The sequence below is a fragment of the Fukomys damarensis genome, unplaced genomic scaffold, assembly GCF_012274545.1.
Source record: "Fukomys damarensis isolate Sample0158 unplaced genomic scaffold, DMR_v1.0_HiC HiC_scaffold_38, whole genome shotgun sequence".
NCBI classification, from domain to species: domain Eukaryota; kingdom Metazoa; phylum Chordata; class Mammalia; order Rodentia; family Bathyergidae; genus Fukomys; species Fukomys damarensis.
Window position 1 is genome coordinate 52,328,283 of NW_022900950.1, and position 19,276 is coordinate 52,347,558.

General features: G+C 35.8%; 1 protein-coding gene and 1 pseudogene across 9 annotated transcripts in view; both read left to right on the plus strand.

Annotated features, from left to right (window-relative positions):
* Positions 1 to 6: 6 nt before the first annotated feature.
* Ccdc122 (coiled-coil domain containing 122) overlaps positions 7 to 19,276 on the plus strand; it is a 42,691-nt gene continuing 23,421 nt past the window's right edge. For 2 of the 9 annotated variants that reach the window (XM_010637075.3, XM_010637073.3), the window contains exons 1-3: positions 50 to 188; positions 12,061 to 12,163; positions 12,644 to 12,756. In XM_010637075.3, coding sequence (XP_010635377.1) covers positions 12,112 to 12,163; positions 12,644 to 12,756 — 165 coding nt within the window. In that variant the 5' untranslated portion in view covers positions 50 to 188; positions 12,061 to 12,111. The other 7 variants (XM_010637071.2, XM_010637070.2, XM_010637072.2 and 4 more) reach the window with 7 other exon arrangements.
* LOC104871217 lies at positions 14,762 to 16,840 on the plus strand (annotated as a pseudogene).

The window sequence follows — 19,276 nt, forward strand, 5'->3', positions numbered from 1 at the left end:
GGCGCGGGGCGGGGCCGTGAGGCCGCGAAGGGGATTCCCGAGGTGAGCACAGCTCGCGAGTTGGGCGCCGCCTCAGCAATTCCGGGTCTGTCGTGCTGGGCCCCGCGGAGGAAGAGGAACAGCAATAAGAGTTGCGGAGGGCAGGCGGGTCCGCGGGGAGGAAGGGGGCGGTCGCCGGAAAGGAACCGGTGGGAACGCGGGCGCCTATACAGGATTGGGGAGGGGAGGGGAGTTGAGAAAGAAAGGTGAGGCCGGGGATGAGGGGAGCGGCGGCGAGAAGGAAGGAAGTCCGTCCGCTCGCCCTCACGCACTGTGGCCCCGGGAAGATTCGCTGACCCAGCCGCGTGGCAGTGCTTCGGGTCTCGTCAGCCTGGGCCTGGAGAGCCCTGTCAAGTTAGTACTTGACAGCTGGTCTCGTCCAAGGTTCCAGTAATGGCTCTCTGTGGGGGAGAGAGTTTAGTGAAAAAAAAAAAAAGTACTGGGAATTGGACCTTGGACCTTTGCAGTTATATTTGCAGTCCTTTTACTTGAAAAAACAAAATTTTTTTTGAAATAGCATTTTGCTACGTTAGACAGCCTGGGCTTAAACTTGAGATCCTCATGCTTGTGCCTGCCAGAGTGCTAGGATTGATTACAGGAGCTCCGCCTTTTCCTATCTGTATGTCTTTTAAAAAATAATATTCAGTTAATAGGACAGCGGAAGGCACTAATTCTTAGAATCGTGTTAAAGGTACAGTTATGCACGCTCTAATTTGCCCAAGAGTACAGTATCATTTATTTAAAAGTATTAAGCAGCTACTTATGAAATACATGTTTTATGTTATAGGAGAAAGTAGCCAACCTTCCAAAAAATAAGAAAAGGTATGCTTCTAGTTGTATTGGCTATGATGGAAGGGGAGGTTCCTTTTATCTTTAGTGTTGTTCACGTAAGTGCTGAAGAATCTTTTCTTAAAAGAAAGAATCTTGATTATCTGGAAGTTTAAAAGGTGGTCTCCTTCTCTTAAGTACAGACCAGAAGCATCAGCCTAGACTAGGAACCCAATCTCCAGTATCGTTTGCAACCGTTTTTCATCAAATTTTCATTTCCTTAGGCATTTATTAAGAACCCTGAGTTTTGTAGACAATATGGAAAGTCATATTCTTCCATGCACCAGTAATAGCGGGAAGAGTATTTTAAAGTAGTGAAGTTGTTAGGGAGGTTTGTTACCTTGTATTTACATACCATTTCCTTTTACCTTGTTTGGCTAGCTTCATCTCACCCCATTCTTACCCTTCTCAAGTGTTTATCATTCCTATCTGTACATCAAAACTACAAGTGAAACTGTTAAAAAAAAAGTTGAGACTCTCAGTCTAGATGTACATTGACTCAATTCTGGAAGTTGACATGTTTTGCTTTGCTTTTTTGTTCTAACCTCTACAGATAATTCATATGCATAATTAAATTTTAGAAAATAACTGCCTATTCCCAAGCTCATCAAATAGTTTTATGGATAGGCAACGTGATTTCATCTTTTATATGCTTGATATTTGTTCTATTTAGAACAAACACTCTTCTTTTTGTGTATCTATTTAACTGCTACTGGTTGTTCAGGACTCTTTAAGCTCAAACATGACCTTAAATCCGCATACTTTCACCAAGCAGAATAGCTCCTTTAACATTTTGTTCATATAAAAGAAGCCCTCATAGATGCAGTCTGGACCATAATGAATAAGTTGAAACAAATGGTTAAACATTGAATTGACACTTTATAAGTGTGAACTTTATGGTAAGTTAATTATATCTAGGTAAAGCTTTTTCAAAAGAAAGTTAAACCAGAGAATCGTGAAAAGAATGTAACATAATTTTCACTTTTTATATTAACCTAAAATAACCATATGCACATTTGCTAATCTATGAGAAAGTCCAGGCCTTTTCTTGACTTATGGCCTTCTGATCGAATTCTGCATTTCTTTCTCTTGCATAAACCATAAAGTTAAACTATCAGATTTTTTTTTCCTTTATGAGGAAAATAACTTGAAGGTACATACGAAGCTATCTGAATGCAAATTTGCTCTTTACAATCTTTCATAGTTATCCCACATATCTTTATTAGTTCATCCAAAAATATTAAAACAGATTTTAAAGGTAATCAACTTTATTTTCATGCTTTTTTGTTGATTTACATATTATAGTATGATATCAAGTGCAGTTGGCATAAACGGGTTTAGAAACAACTCATGAAAGATTTTACAGTTCAACTGATACGGCAGAAGTAGGCAGACTCACGAAAGTGTAGTTTCCTAATCAAGCATTAATCATGATATGGGACTTTATCATTTATAATTTACCTTTCAAATAGGGTTATTTGGGTAGAAATCAAGTGTATCTCTCCATTTTATTTGACTGTACTGTATATCTTCCTCATAGAAACTTAGAGCACTTATTTTGAGGACAGTGATAGGACTTTGCTGTTAAGAATCAGTGGGGCAGTTGGACGTGGTGGCGCACGCCTATAAACCCAGAACTTGGGAGGCTGAGACAGGAGGATTGCTGTGAGTTGGAGACCAGCCTGGGCTACATAGTGAGTTCCAGGTCAGTCTCAATTACATAGTGAGACTGTCTCAAAAAAACAAAACAAAACAAAAAAGAATCACTGGGGAAATCCCAGACATTCTTACGCCATCATGTACATCTTAGAACAAGTGGAATTTTTACAAAACCTGAATAGTTCTTTATAGGCTGTTTACACTAAAGTTTATGGATTATTTCAGAAAAGGCCATGTAACTGATGCAAATTTCCTTGTTATAAGTTTGTGTTAGTTTGCTGGGGCTGCCATAACAACCACAAACTGGATGGTTTAGCTGTGTCCAATCTGTGACCAGCTTTTTCCCCCTTTATTTTTTTTAATGTTAACGATGAAAATATAAAAGAGGATGTTTTGTTACATAGATTAACTATGTTTTCTGTGTAGCCCAAAACAATTCCTCTTCGCTCAAAAAAAGGCAAAATATAAAGTATGCCATATTTTGAATGTGGCTAGCAAATCAACAAAGCTTAATCTCATAGTTAGGGAGACTAGATTGTGAAATTGAGATGTTAACAGGACTTTGCACCCTTTTATGTTTTCCTTGCTTCTACTATCTTCTGGTGCTTCCAGGCCTGTCTTAGGGGCAGTATAAAGGGATTTTATCTTTCCATCTTCACATGGTCTTTACTCTGTGTGTCTAAGTCTCAAATTTCTCTAAATTTCTCTTCTAAGATACCTGTGTGAAATTACTGAAGGCTAACCAAATGAGAACAGGAGAAGACTATATAATTCAGAGATTGCAAAGGAGTCTGTCACTAATGTGGGAAATTGGAACAGCTCAGTGTTACAGGTCAAGTACTACCTCTCCAGTAATTTGAAGACTCGAGAAACCAAAAGTCACTTGAAAAGGTGGAGAAAAACCTTTATTGCCAACTGGGTCAGAGGAGCTTTCCTGCTCTGAAGCTTGAGTGGCTGATCACTTAGCAGAAATGGGAGCATCCTTATATAGGGATCTAGGGGTAGGAGAACATGCTCACCAAAGCGGAGGGGCGGAGTTATAAAACATTCTTAAAAAGTCACAATTATTCAAACAATTGCAAAACATTTTGATACATTGGGCAGGAGCAGCAGAAACTTACATTTTTGAAACAAAACATTTAAGGAAAAAAAGGGGGATATAAGGTTTGCACTATGTATTATTGCCCCATCATTATTACTTGCATCTTGACTGAGTAAAGGGCAGGGATAGGAGGGAGTACAATCTGATTGGAGATGTTGAAATGGGAAGCTTCAAGGCAGGCTAACTAGAAGAGGCAGCCTATATGACTGGTTAGAGGTACATATTTAACTTTCCCTGGTTAGTCCCAAATTGTTAGTAGAGTTAAGAATCCAGGAAAATGTCAAGAATTGGCTGTCAATTTTTATAATTTGGCTTCCTGGGTTGCTATAATAGTGGTCTGACTTAGTACAAATCTGGTTTATAGATAACAAATTGGCTTTCTGGGCTGGTTACTGTAGAAAATGGTTTGGTTTCCCAAGTTCATTGTTGTAGGTTGTGGATCAGATCATATACATTTTTATATATGACCTGGCCATTGTTTTCATAGTCAGTCTCACATATCATTGATTTAGGACCCAACCAAAGTCCAGGATCTCAAGATCTTTTACTTAATTATATCCGCAATGATCCCTTGCAAAGTACAATCATATTCACTGGTTCTGGGGGTTAAGACAAACATCTTTTTTGGACATCATTCAACCCATTACATAGCTCTTCTTGGTTTAGAAATACTGCTTGTTTAGACAAAAAAATAAGACCTTGTCCCTCAGTGACCTGAATGAGACAATAAGTATGTTATAACTGGATTTTACCAAAATTCTAGTTTCTGTCCCAGAATTAGGGGCCTTTTTGAAACAGTTTCATGGGTGTACTTGAATTTGCGCTGCATACCCACCCTTTATGTCTGTTCTCCAAAATGAAATTTTCAATGGTCTAATTCTATGAAAATGTGTCTGTCTTCAGAGAAAGTTCACCTTTTTTAGAAAGCTGGAAGCTTTGAATATTGCTTATGTTATTTTGGGTAGTAAGTTAAAGAACAGTACAAATTCTGTGCACAGTATCCTGAAACTTTAGTCTCATTGCCCGCTCAAAGAAAGAGAGTAATCCCTAGTTTCAACAGATTCTAAGACACCAGTCTGTAATAGATATATGCTAAATTTTTAATGATTTCATTTATTAACTCCTTTTGGATGACTCTAATAATGTTGTAACTTCTTTTAAAAATGTAGTTGAAAGATATTCAGTCTTTAAAATCTGCTTGCATTGATTTACACAATTCTAATGAATTGTCAGTAGATGGCAATAGATTTGTTTCATTTTTCCCCCTTCTACTATAGAGATAAAAACTAAAATGTTCCCAATTTTACAGCAGCTGTCCTTTCATGAGTAGTTGGTTTAAATAAATGTCATGCAAGAGTTCTTCAATTCAATTTATGTTTTTCCAGGAGTAGAGATTAAGAAATGCTGGTTACTTTTTTATAGTATAAATTTAATTTTCATTTTTTTAGGTTATTTCATCAAATATTTTAGGGAATACAAAAATTAGTAAGACACTACCTTCCTGGTGCTTGTAGTCTAGGGGGAAAGGTAGTGATACCGTTCATGATATGAAATTTTCATGATATGAAAATTCTAAGAAACACAATTTATTAAATACTCATTGTATGGCAGGAATTTGCTGAATGCTTTACATGCATTATTTCACGTATATTACTCAGAATAATAATTCTGAGTAGTATAATGCTACTGTCATTCTGCTTAACAGATAAGGCATCTGAGCCCAGTTTGGAAATTGTTTACCTAATAAGTTAGCAAGTGTTACAGTCTGTATTTAAAATTAGTTCTGCATTATTATAGTACCTACACTTTTATAGTATAATAAACAGTTGTACTAAAAAGAGATCATATCTGCCCAAAAGGACTTCTTAAAAGATATTGGCTGCAATATTGGACATGATCAGAAAATATTGTTTTAGGAGCATTATTCTGTCAGAATAGTGTGAAATGGAGATAGACTAGTTAGATACCTACTGCATGTCAGGTTCTTCTAGATCTCTTCCTAGAAGAAGATGAAAAATAGGTTTGTGCTTTAGGCAAAGTTGTCGGAAGATTTCTCTGCTGAGATGATATTTGAGAGTGGAAAGGAATGATTGGATTCTAGTGGAATTTAGAACCAAGGCATTTTACCAAAAGAATTGCTTATAATGTAAAAGAGAACAGTCAAGGTTCTAGCTTATCTTTTGGGTAGGATAATTGGGACAGCCACCTTGAGTAGCATATTTATGAAGTGTCTTTAAGATTTCTAAAAGGGCCTTTGAAATACTAACAATGAGCTCTCCTTTGTGATAATCTTGGGCAAGTGTGGTTTTATTTCCTGGGCTCTGCACCTTTTTCTAGAGACCCCATTACTAATAAATTGGGGTTTGAGGCCCATACAACAAGAATGAACTTGTACTTAGAGAAACTGAAGGAGCAGGTTTAGTGGTGGTGATAGAGTGGACAGAGGAATCAAGAGTTCATTTTGGAACATATTAAGTTAAAATGCTTGTTAGAAATACAAATGGAGTTATCATGTAGGCAGTTTGGTCTGAGTGTGTAGTTCAAAGGGGATTTCAGACTAGAAAGATAAATTTAGGAGTTGTAAGCCGATAAGTGGATTTTTTTCTTTCAAATTACTTTGGCACAGGTTTGCAGAGCCTAATGGCTCCATTCGTCATGAGGAGTCAGTACATGTGCAAATCACATCTTAATTCTTTTTATGCCCCCTACCTTTCTCTTCCTGCCTTCCTTCCTCTTCCCATCTCTGGTGCCCCTTCCCGTAAATGGATTTTAAAGCTATAGAACTGGATGGTATAATTTGTAGAATGAGTACAATAAAGAAGGAATTGAGTACCAAGCACTAGGACATTATAACAAAAGTGAGAAAGATGAGAAAGAACCAGCAAGAGACCAGATAATGTTTTAGAGAAGGCAGTCATAATCAAATGTGACACGTGATGTCATTAGGTCAAGTAAAATGAAGACTGAACTTATCCATTGAATGTGGGAATATGGAGAAGACATAGAGAAGAGCTTTAAAGGTAGAGTGGTGAGTGCTTGATTCTAGTGGGCTCAAAAGAATGAGTAACGGAAGTAGACAGCAAATGTCTATATAGGAGAGCAAAAAATGGGTCACCAACTAAAGTATTATTAAAGTAAGACTAGTGATGGTGATTGATTTATGATGAGTCACTCAGAATAATACATTGTCTTAGTTTCTCATTGCTGAGACCAAATATCCAAGACCAAAATACAAAGGAAGAAAGGTTTATTTTATTTAGCTCATGGTTTGTAGAGGTTTTTATCCATGGTTAGCTGATTCCAAAGCAGGGTGGCATGTCAGAGGGGCATTGCAGAGGTGAAAAAGTCCATGATGTGGCAAGCAGAAGGAAGCAAGCCACAACAGCAAACCTATCTTCCTTTATTTCCCCTTATAGTCCATCCAGGGTGTAAGCCTATTTGATTGGTGCCACCCATGCCCAGAGTAGAGCTTCCATTGTCTGCACCAGATCTATGCTAAACCAATTTAGTTAGCTATCACACACCATAATCCCAGCATCATAAATCTATAATTCAGCCACCTCCCAAAAGCCCCACTTAAGAGCACATGAGGCTGTGGGGGGACATCTAAGTACAAGCCATGACGTGTTTCACCAAATAAAGAGGGGGATTATGTTGAGTGGACATTCAGAGAAGTAATGTCTATAAGTAGGTGAGACAGGAATACAGATAAGAGCAAAGACACTGTATTTATCCTAAGGAAAGTATAGGCTAAGTACAGGTGCAGAAAAACTAGTAGATGGGGTAGTTTAGCAATCTGGTATTTTCTATGCTGTCAGTTAAATAAAAGGTAGCTTATCTTCTGAAAGAGGAAGAGGAGATCTGTGGGGGCAATTTGAAGACAAGAGGAAAGAAATCTATGAAACTTGATGAACCCTAAAGGCCTATAATCAAGGGCCCACTTGCCATAAATTATTTTGAATTTATATTGAGATCACAGTACAGTTGTGTCTTGAGAAAGCATCCTCAGCTATATTCTGAGTGAAGCAAGGAATTATATTTTTACTAGAGAAGTAGGTCAGGGAAAGATCTTTAAGGTAAACAAGGGTGAATGCAAAGGAATGGAAGCCAGGAAGGAGGTAAGAATACATGAGGGACTTGATGTAAACAGGGAAGAGTCAATGGATTGAAGTGTTGCTGTGATTAAACAGCTCTAATAATCAAAATACTGGATGAACTAAGTTAGAAAATTAAAAGTTAATTAAAATTTGCTTCTAGGAGGCTATATATTAAACTGGTAGCTTTTCATCACTATGTCAAAGTACCTGAGAACATCAACTTAAAGGAGGAAAGATTTATTTTGACTTTCAATTTCAGAAGTTTCAGCCCATGGCCACTGCTTCTATTGCTATGGACCTATGGTAAAGTAGAATGTTGTGGAGGTGGGAGCCTATGACAGAGCAAAGCTTTTCACCTCATGGTAGCCAGGATGGAGAAAGACAGATAAACACAGAGACAGATTCTGGGGAGAAGGCATACCCCATGGACCTACTTCCTCAACTAGACCACCACCTAATGTTTCTACTACCTTTCAGTGTCATGAAATTATCGATAGATTAATCCATTAGTGAGATTGGAATCCTTGTGATCCCAAAAGCTTCACTCTGAACATTGCTGCATTAAGGATAAATCTTCAACATATGAGACTTTGGGGAACATTTTATATCAAAACTATAACCTGTGCCATCTGTGTGGATATTGAAAATTTTTTTCTTTTATTGAGTTTATTGGTACATTTTAAGTGTACAGTACAATTACGTTCATTATTGGGATCTTGTACCTTTACATGACAGGTTTTGGTTCTCATTTTTTTCCCCTTGTCCATGCTGGATATTGAAAATTTAAAAAATGAGTAGTTAGAAACAGTATGTCAGATGATATAATCTAGGGGTGAGGAGAGACACTTTACGTGTCAGTTGTCTGATGGAATAAACTTCAAGGAAACTTAAAAAGTTTTTCTAAAGAGAAGAAAAGGTCATAGTTTGGCAGTAGTAACCAGTAACAAAAATATCTCACCTTCAGACTTAGTAACCTGAGCATGGAAAGCAAAAAGGTGAAGGGAAGTTTCACTTGAAGAAATTGAAGATAGGTAGGATTTTGCTGAAGATGGTGAGTTTTAGGAACCAAGTAGAAGAATATAAAAAAGTTGAAGAGTCATTAACACAACATCAAAGGGTCTTATCAAGCTGGAAAAGAATAGGTCTTCATAATGAGGAGTGACTTGGGAGTCTTAGGCTTCTGAAGACAGATGAACAGATACAGTAGATAATGGGAGCCATTTCCACAGAGTCTTAAGCAGATTTTAGAAATTACATTAATTTGGAGGAAAGAAATGGCACTCATCAGGAAGGTAAAAATCTCTCAGGAACTTAGTGGAAGCAGGAACAACTTAATTGGGTTCCTTTTTCAGACATGCAAACTATGGTGACTGTAGGAGTTGCATAATTTTCATTGTACTTTACTGAACTAGTTCCCGAAAGAAGAAAAGTAGAAAGTAATAATGGGACTTTTAAGGAGGAAGTTGAAGGCTGCTGATGTAGCTCAATAGTAGGGTGTGCTTAGCATGCACAAGGTCCTGGATTCAATCCTCAGCACCAAAAAGAAAAAGAAAAAAAAAGGACATTGATTAAAGTAACATTTTAACAATAAAAGAATACAAAATAGTTGGATTCTGGGGTGATATGTAAAAACATGATTTTCCCTTTAAAATTATACTTGAGAATTCTGGAATTAAAAACATAAACTTTGGCCTACCTTGCAAGCGCGAGGACCTGAGTTCCATTCCCAATACCAAAAAAAAAAAAAAAAAAGCATAAACTTTGGAGCCAAAATACTTGAATTCAAATAACATCTCAATAGTTAATCTAAGTAAATTTTTTCATCTGTTTGTGCATTGTACTTTTATGTAAAATGAAAATTATATTTTTGAGAGTCAGATGAGTTAATATTTAACTACATGTCATAGAACAAACTATATTTTTTAAATGTAGAGTATTTAGTGTCCAGCACAAACTAAGCACGATGAAAGCCTTACTATACAATCAGTTGAGTGAAGTTGTTACCATATTTTTGACTGGGGTGCCTGTGATGATCTACATTGTGTCTGTGTTGTATTAGGTTGTAACTTCTCAGTTCTTGGGTCTTCCTTGAGATTATTTGCAAGGACCCCACAGAAGGAGAATCAGAGTCCAAAAGTATCAATTTTAGTAAGCTCTCTACTGTGAAACAAAGAGTCTTATGTGTATACAAAGATTTAGCTAACTGCCTACTGTATCCAACTAACTGAAAAAGGCATGCATTTTCTAGAATTTCATGTAACCATGGAATTCAAAGTACTAGAGAAAATTAGATTTGTATGATAGTAATATCCTGGGGCAGTTCTATATGTTGCACAAAAAGGACATAGAGTGATGGCATGAACACAGTAAGCTGAGTATCCAGGTAAACTTCAGGAAAAAGGTAAATTTCAAGTGTGACATGAAGTAAATGACATGAGACAAGAAAGAATTATAAATTCTCAGTTTAAGGCAATACTTGTTAAGCTTAGGATCTCTATCTTGGATATATCTAGATTTGAATTTCTTAGGAAGAAGTTTAACTATATATATCATTTTTCAATTCAAATTTTCATGTATAAATTTTTTCTTTTTTTTTACACATTTCAATCCTTTAAATTTAGTTTTTGGAAAACATAATTTGTACATGAGTACTTTGTTTAGTTGATCTTTTTTTTTTTTTTTTTTTTTTTTTTTTTTTTTTTTTGGTACTGGGGATTGAACTCAGGTCCTTGCGCTCACAAGACAAGCCACCGAACTGCTGAACTAAATCCCCGGCCCTGTTTAGTTGATCTTTAAGAAAGATAGTTAATGATTTTGTAGACTTTTCTGAGAAGACTTCCTTACATTTGCCTTACTGTTACAATAATTGACTTTTTGTCTTGACTTCAAAGTTTATTATCACTTTAATACAATTTGGAAAGATTCACAGGGTCTATAAAAGTCAACTAACATTTTATTAAAAGATTAGTCTTTGCATAGAAAAATCCTTATGTACAAACATTAAGTAGGAGATGACAGCTTCCAATATCAAAAGTACTTAGCAGAATTGAATTCCTCACTCATTAATCATGAAAACATGTACTGTGTCCTCTGTGTAGGGAAATTCAGATACCTTTTTCCTAAATCTGATGAAGAGTTTTTTTTTAACTCTGCCAAGACAGCACTCTTGTGTCAGAACAGCATTTTCTTCATGTTTCAATGGAGAAAAATACCCCATCATCAGCTGCTCCTAAATAAAGAATAGACTGAAGTCTATTGCCCTGGCAAAAATATCTCTGAACAGGAGAACTCTCTATATTCAATACTAATTGGAGAAATTGTTAAGCATTCTTGAAACTTTCTCGCAAATTCTGGTTATTGTTTTAAAGCCTATTTCAGCATAGTACTAGAGTGTCAGGTGATGGCCCAACCACAAGTTCATTATCAGGGGATGCCTGATTGCCTGACTGATAATATAGCAGGGGATGAAAGAATAATAAACAACAAGGAATAATGAATGATAGTTTATTACTTGGGCATCTGGGAATTGATCTTAGCTCTCCCCTAAGTAAGACCACCTGTTCTTAGCTCTATCCTGGCTAAGACCATTATCCCTGGATTAGTATTTATGATCATACAACATAGCAGGCTGTATAAAGGCAGATGTAGGGGATAGCAGAACTAATGAGCCAGACTGGTAGAAGAGGAGTTACTGTATACTTGTGAAGAACAAGTTATCACTAACAAGCCACCTGCGTTATCTTTAGCTAAAGTTTGATCTTGGAGAATGGATGCACAGAATCATAATTCCTCAGCTGTAGTGTTTTCTTGCTGTTGGAGACATCACAATCTCATAGGTCATTGAGATCTCAGTTGTAACTATTGGTCTGTTTCAATATACCAGCTGAAGTCTCGTTTAGCAGGTCACATGTAGGCCTTGGAAGGACTCATAATTCTATTCAGCTGAATTCATAAGCTGAATCAATAATATTTAAATCCTCAGTGCAATTTCAAGCTGGTGTCCTGCAGTAGAGGTACCAGCTACTAATCTATAATATTTACTCTGTATATGTCAGGTATAGTACTAAACATGATGCATATCTTACTGTAATTATTACAATAGCCCCATGAGATTTTACAAATAAGAACACCAAGGATCAAAGGAGACACTAAAATTTATAACAATTGAAAACTGGAGAACCAAGATGAAAATGTTTTCTTTCCAAAGTCTCTTATCCATTGTGTTTTAATTATTTGTACTAATGATTAAATGTCATTACCATCTTGTGGTATATGTGGTGATCACAAATACTCAATGGGAAAATTAAAAGATTATCAAGATAGATTATCTTGTAGGAATAAAGAAGATGAACCGAAAAGGGAAAAAGAAGAGATTGTAAACAGAAAATGTCAGGCAACAAAGAAGGGAAGAGTGATGGTGATGAGCTTCTTAATGAAGGTAATAAAACAATCAAGAAATAAATGAAAGAATAGTAAAATAGAAGTATGAAAGGATAATTGTTAAAATTAATAGCAAATTAGAATAGAAGGAAGTGGTTACATTTCACCAGGAAAAAAAACAGTGCTTGCAAAAGTCACAACAATTTGAAAATACAGGCTTATAATGAAAATATGTCAATTATAATTACTATTGAGTTGTGGTTGTGCTATAATTATAGGTGCAAGCGCTCTGGACCAAAAAAAATAGGACCATAAAAACATTATTCTCTTTCATAAAGGAATAGGTATAACATTGCAGTAGATAACTCTGAATTGCCTATCATTCTTGCCTTTGATTTTGATTTTATTCAAATTGAATATGGGAAGATTATCAATTCTAAATTCAGTTTATGAGGAGAAAAGCATCGAGTTTGTCATGATTTTTAGTAAAGAAGCATAATTTTAAAATATCTGCATTGAATTTTTATATCTTGTCTAGCTGTGTGTGAGCAAGACACATCATTAACTGATGCTCTAGAACAAGTTGCAAAGCAACAACAATCACAAACATCAGAAATAGAAAAAAACAAAAAGGCTGTGTTCCATTTACAGGTAACTTATTTCATATAATATTTTAAATGTTATTACTTTAAAAGTTTGTTAATGATAGGAAAATTATTAAGAATACTTAATATTGAGAAGATCAATTTTAAATTAATATCTCAATTTTTCTGTTCTCCGTATTTGAAGCCTATGTAAGTATTCCAGGCTTATGGAGCATTTTACACTCCCAATTCAATATACATATTCAGTGTCATTCTTAACTGTAGTATGAAGCACATGTCATATAGAATCATTTTTAATTTCTGTTTAATAATTTTTTCTGAAGTGTTGGCCTCAAGGCAGGTTGTACTGTAAACCAGTAAAAATTATAGATTGTGAGTTACTAGTTATTAATGAACATGCAAGTTGCGTCTTTCTATAATTTCATCACTTTCATAATGTATTCATAATCCCACCACAAGGAACATGGGAGCCATTCTTCGGTTTTGCATTGCAGCATAATTAGTACAACTATATTCCATGAAAGTGACTACTAAAGAAATCAAAATGAAAACAGTATTTGTGTTTGGTAAAAGTTGGCATTAAACAGATTGTAGAAATGAAAAGAATAGGCCATAAGAGTGAACTGCCTCATTTTAAAGACCAGATTTGCTAATTTTAGCTCTGCAGTTGAATTTGTCTATGCCTCTGTTTCTTTGGTTGTAAAACTGGAATAATAGGACCTGCCTCAAAGATTTTTGTGAGCATTAAATGAGTGAACTTGTAAATATATGTAAATTATCTTTTGTGGGGACCTGGTGGACAGTATAGGGCCTGTTTTTGACATTGGATTTAAGTATTAGTATATCAGGACATATATAATAATTTTATAAATGAGATAAGGATATCATAAATATTTGCTTTATGTTATTCACTTCTATTAAGAGCTTTTTCATTCAATAGAATATAAAACTGAGATAATGCCTTAGATTTCTGTAAAGAAATGCTCAGTCTAAAAACTCAGTCTTCAAAGGGTTCACAGAGATTATTTCACTTATTTTAAGAGTCTCCTTTTAAGCATTTTGTTAAACATTGTAGTTACCCATGGATTGCTTATCACCTGTTTGGGGGAGACAAAGAAAGAAGTTATTATATGCAGAGTAGTAATGTCAACGATAGAATCATGAACTCAACACAAATTGAACACTAAAAGAGTAATCACAAAAGAAGGATTGTTTCAAAGTTGAGTTTTAAGGAACAGCTGGAGTTCACCTGAATGATTGGATATTTGAGACACCCTCAAGGATTGAGTGGTGAGGAGCTTGATATACCAGATAAATAGAGTGAGAAACTCACAGAGGCCTGAAATAGCATTGCCACACTCGTAGAAGCATAAGTAATTTGCTGGTAGTATAGCATGAAGTATGTTTTTCAGAAGTGGTAGGAGATGTTCACCGTGATAAGAAACTTGGACTGTATTCCAAATGTGATGATGACTTTATAAGTTCGAAGCACAGAGAATATGAAAAATATATAAAATGTATGTTGTAGGGAATTCTAGATACATAAAATTCACTTTTAATAATCCAACATGGATTCACGACAAAAATTAAGAATAGAAAGGAAACATGTACTTAATCTTAAAAAAGATTACATAAATTCTACAGCCAATCACATATCTAATGTTGAAATACTAAATGTTTTTCTCCTAAGATCAGGATCAAAAGCAAGGATGTCTGCTCATAGATGATATACTGATAGTAAAAGAAATAAATGCATCCAGATGAGAAAGGAAAAAGTAAACCTATTTTTATTTACAAATGGAAAGTTAGAAAACACCAAAGAATTTACAAAAAATGTTATTACTAATAAGTATATTAGAAGTTGCAGGATACAAGATTAATATATAAAAATGTATTGTTCTCTATTGGCATGAGACAGAAATTAAAAATTTTAAAAATACCATTTACAATAGCACTAGACCTATGTAATGCTTAGGGGTAAATTTGAAAGATCTGTAAGATCTTATGTGGAAAATGCAGAATATTAATGAGAAAAATTAATATTTGAATAAATGGAGATATCATTTACATGAATCAGAAAACTCAGTATTGTAAATATGTCATTTCTCCCAATTTTATCTATAAGTGAAAAGCAATCTCAAAATCCCTGTGGGCTTTTTTTGGAGTAATAGAAGCTGATTCTAAAAGTTGTGTGGAAATATACAAGACATACAATAGCTAAACAATTTTGAAGAGCTGTGTTGGACTTAGACTGAGATGTTTTCTAACACTAACAATAAATTTTCTGATTCTTTGAACACCAACTGGCTAAAAGTTCAATTCAATTCTGACACTGTCTACCTGGAGCTAACATCAAACCTCAGAAATTTAGGAACTCATTCCCACAAGACTGCCCCAGTTCCAATATCATTTACAAGTCCCATGTTACTCATATTCTGCCTGGCTAATTAGAAATCAGGAGGTTCCATGACCCCTCACCAAAGGTTTAATAATTTGCTAGTCACTCAGAACACAGGAAAGCAACTCAAGAGCAGCCAAGTGGAGATGATACATAGGACAAAGTATAGAGTATCCTGGGGGCACATATGATTCTGCTAGGCACACTGCTCTTCTAGCACCTTAACCTGTCAGACTAAGAGTTTTTATGGAAGTCCCAGTAAGTACATATGATTGATTATTAACTTTGTGCTTCTCTTCCCTCCAAGGAAGTTGGGACAGGGCTACAAATTCTAAGCTTTCAATCAAGGTTAAGGCTTTCTGACAACTAGCCCTTATTCTGAAGCTCTCTAACAATCCATCACCACATTAGAACAAAAGATGTTCCTATTACTCATCATTTAGGAAATTCTAATGGTTTTAGGCACTCTGTATCTGAATATGAAATAAAGACCAGATGTTTCTGTGATATCACGCTACCTGATTTTAATATTTATTATAGAGTACAGTAATCAAGATAATATCAAATAATAGATAATATGATATGACCTTAAGGTAGACATCTAGATCCATGCAACAAAATTAAGTGTCCAGAAATAGCCGCACTCATATCAATTGATTTTTGAGGAATACTAAGGCAATTCATTGGAAAAAGAATCTTTTCCACAGATGGTAGAGAAACAACTGGAAACCATGAAAAAAGGACAAGGGGGGAAAAGAAAATACAAAGAATTACAACAATAACAAAAAAATTAATCTCATGCCATATCAAAATTAAATCACAGACCTAAATGTAAAATTTAGAATAGGACAGAAGCTTAATGATGTTGATTTTTTCAGTGATTTCTTTAACTGAATACAAAATATTTAAAAAATGGATTTCATTTTTTAAAAATTTAGAGCGGTGCGTCTAGATCTGTCTCATGCTTCAAAAGTGTTGGATGGAAATTCCCTCTTTTTCATCCTCCATCCACCTTCCAGTTACAAATTTTGGGACCATCCTCTTGCCCATCTCTGGCTTCTAGGACCAGCCAACACCATTCTTTTGTGGGTAGCTCCTTGTTGCTGACCAGCCATGACTTCTCAGATTCGTCAGAATTATTCCACTGAGGTGGAGACTTCCATCCACCTCCTGGTGAATCTGTACCTGCGGGCCTCCTACACCTACTTCTCTCTCTCTGGGCTACTACTTTGACCATGACAGTGTGGCTCTGGTGGGCATTGGCCATTTCTTCAACCTGGCCAAGAAGAAATGCAAGGGTGCCAAGCATTTTCTGATGATGCAAAACCAGTGTGGTGGCCGAATGCTCTTCCAAAATGTGTAGAAACCTTCTGAAGCCATGGGAAGCTTCCCTGGTCCTGGAGAAGAACCTGAACCAAGCTCTTCTGGATCTTCATGCCTTGGGCTCTGCCAAGACAGACCTCCATCTCTTTAGTTTACTGGAGAACTACTTTCTAGATGAGGAGGTGAAGCTCATCAAGAAGATAGGTGACCATCTCACTAACCTCCTCAGGCTGGTGGGCCCCAGGCTGGGCAGGGAGAGTTCCTCTTTGAAAAGCTTACCTTCAAGCACAGCTAGGAGGCCCTGGATCCCGACGAGGGACTCCTGCTCACTCGGCATCAGGGCATTGGCCTGACCTTCTCCCTCTAACCACTAGGCAGCTTTTTCACCTCTGGAGCCCTCTCCCAAGTCTTGGACCAAAAGAAAATAAAGGCTTTTGCAAAATAAAAATATAAAGTTGCTCTTTAAAATTCATGGTTAGAAAATTTAAAAGTATCCTTGCTGGACCCTGTGGGCATTTGAATTGTCATAGGCTGGGAGAAAATACTTGGTAACCTAGCTGATAAAGGTACTCCCTTCAGTAGCACATATATATAGCTGACAGTGTACTTGTGCTATTTATATAACATTTAACCCATTAGAATGGCTAAATTTAAAAGTTCTGGTAATACCAAGTATTGCTGTAGCTATAGAAGCCTGTTAAGTAGAATGTGAAATGACACAATCATTTGAGAAACCAGTTTATACTTTCTTTAAATCTATTCCTGTTAAACTTTTAGGTATTTCCCCAAGTGAAGATGAATGGATTGAAAAATATATAGTAAATCTATACAGAGTAATACTACTCAACAATAAAAAGGAATATATAACATGACTCTCAGAATTACTATGCTAACTGAAAGAAGTGACACTAAAAATGATTCTATATATAATTCTTAAAAATCAAGCTAATCTTTAATGATGAAATCCACGTCATTTGTTGCCTAGAAATGGAGTGATGGAGAAGATTACTTACAAAGTATCAGGAGAGGAAACTTTTGTCTATAATGGATTGTTTATCATCTTAATAAAGGTGATGGCCTCCTGTACATATATGAACGTCAAAACGAGGGGCCAGGGATTGAGCTCAGTGGTGCCACCTCCTACCTCACAAGTGCAAGGTCCCAAGTTCCATTCCTGGTACCCAAAACAAAAAATACAAAAAAGAATATCAAAACTCATCAAATTTCAAAATTAAAATACATCGAGATTATTTACATTAATTGTACTACAATTAAATTGTAAGCATAAACGGGAGAAAAGGAATGAGAAGAAGAGGAAAAGTCCAATAGTGGGATGAAGAGGAAATAGAGAAAGAAAAAGAAAATTCTCATATACGAGATTTGATTGAAGATTGAAGGGGTAAGATTCTAAAGCTAGCAATAAAAACTAATAGTCTATTACATTAGTCCTGGGAAGATATGTCCAAATTAGTGGAAGTGTCATCTTGTATTGAAAAACAGTTGATAACCTGATATAGCTGGCAGAATATTTGTTCCTTTTTTACCATTCCATTGTGCATCATCCATTCATTTAATATTTATTGAGCACCAACTTTGGGCCAGGAGTTGTCTTACTTTTTGGAAAGGAGGTGGTTAAGAAGACAGAGACGTTCCTGCAGTGGTATAGCATATTTTCGAGTCAGGGGAAACAAGTAAGAAGTAAACAAAAGAGAATTTCAGATATGTGTCACAAAGAAATATAATAGGGCAATGTTTAAAGAATAAGGAGAGGAGGAAAGTGTAGAAATTTTATTTCAAGGAAGACTATCTTGAGGAATAATAATAAAGCTGTATTGTGAATGACAAGACCCGAAAGGTAGTAACTGGGGATAGAAATTTTTAAGATAGAGCAATGCCTTTAGGTAGGAACAAACTAGGCATATTTAATAAGGAGGAGGGATACTGGAAGAGGAAAGAGTAGCAACTGAGAATAGTAAAGTAGGTAGTAAAACAGTCATCAATAAGCCACTTTATGGACTTTGAATTATAATTATGATAAGGAAAAATTAATGATGTCTTTGAGGGTGGTAAGGCTAACTATATTTCAGAATATAAGGGTGTGTTCATTTGCACTTTTGGTCCCAATTTTTCAACCATCTGTATATACATTATTCTTTGTCATATCACAAGTGAACACACTTCTGTCCCTGGACTCTGAGTTTGGTAATGTGAGTAGCTAGAGTGTTACCAGATATGATTCAAGCAAAAGATTTAAATTTCCCAAATAGTTGAATTTTCATTCTTCTGCATCTGCTATCATCATGAAAGAGACCTTCCTGTGCTGGCCCACTCGAGCATAAGATACATATAAGGCAGAGATAAGACATCCAGTTCAAGCCAATCTAAATCATTTTGTAACCAGCCAGTTGCCATAAAATGTTCTTGAATATTTAAATTTCAATTTTGACTTTTTAGAAGATATAGTACACCTATATAATTGTCTAGTACAGAACAATAAAAATTACTGCAGAGTCAAACATTCCTAAATTTAATGCACACCTGTAATCCCAGCACTTGGGAGGCTGAGGCACGATTGCCACAAGTTCAAGGCCAATCTGGACCTCATAGTGAGTTCAAGGCCAACCTGGACTGCTTAGCAAGTCCCAGTCTCAAAAAAAAAAAAAAAGTCAGAATGTAATACTAATTAGATGTATTACTTTTGTCGTTTAAGATCTCAGAACTCTCAATTTTATTACCCTTTCAGTGGCAATAATAATGACAACTGTCTAGGGCTTTAGCAACTCATCTGTACCATTCCTGTATTTGTTTTGCCTTTTACATGAGTTAACTGAATGGAAAACTGCTG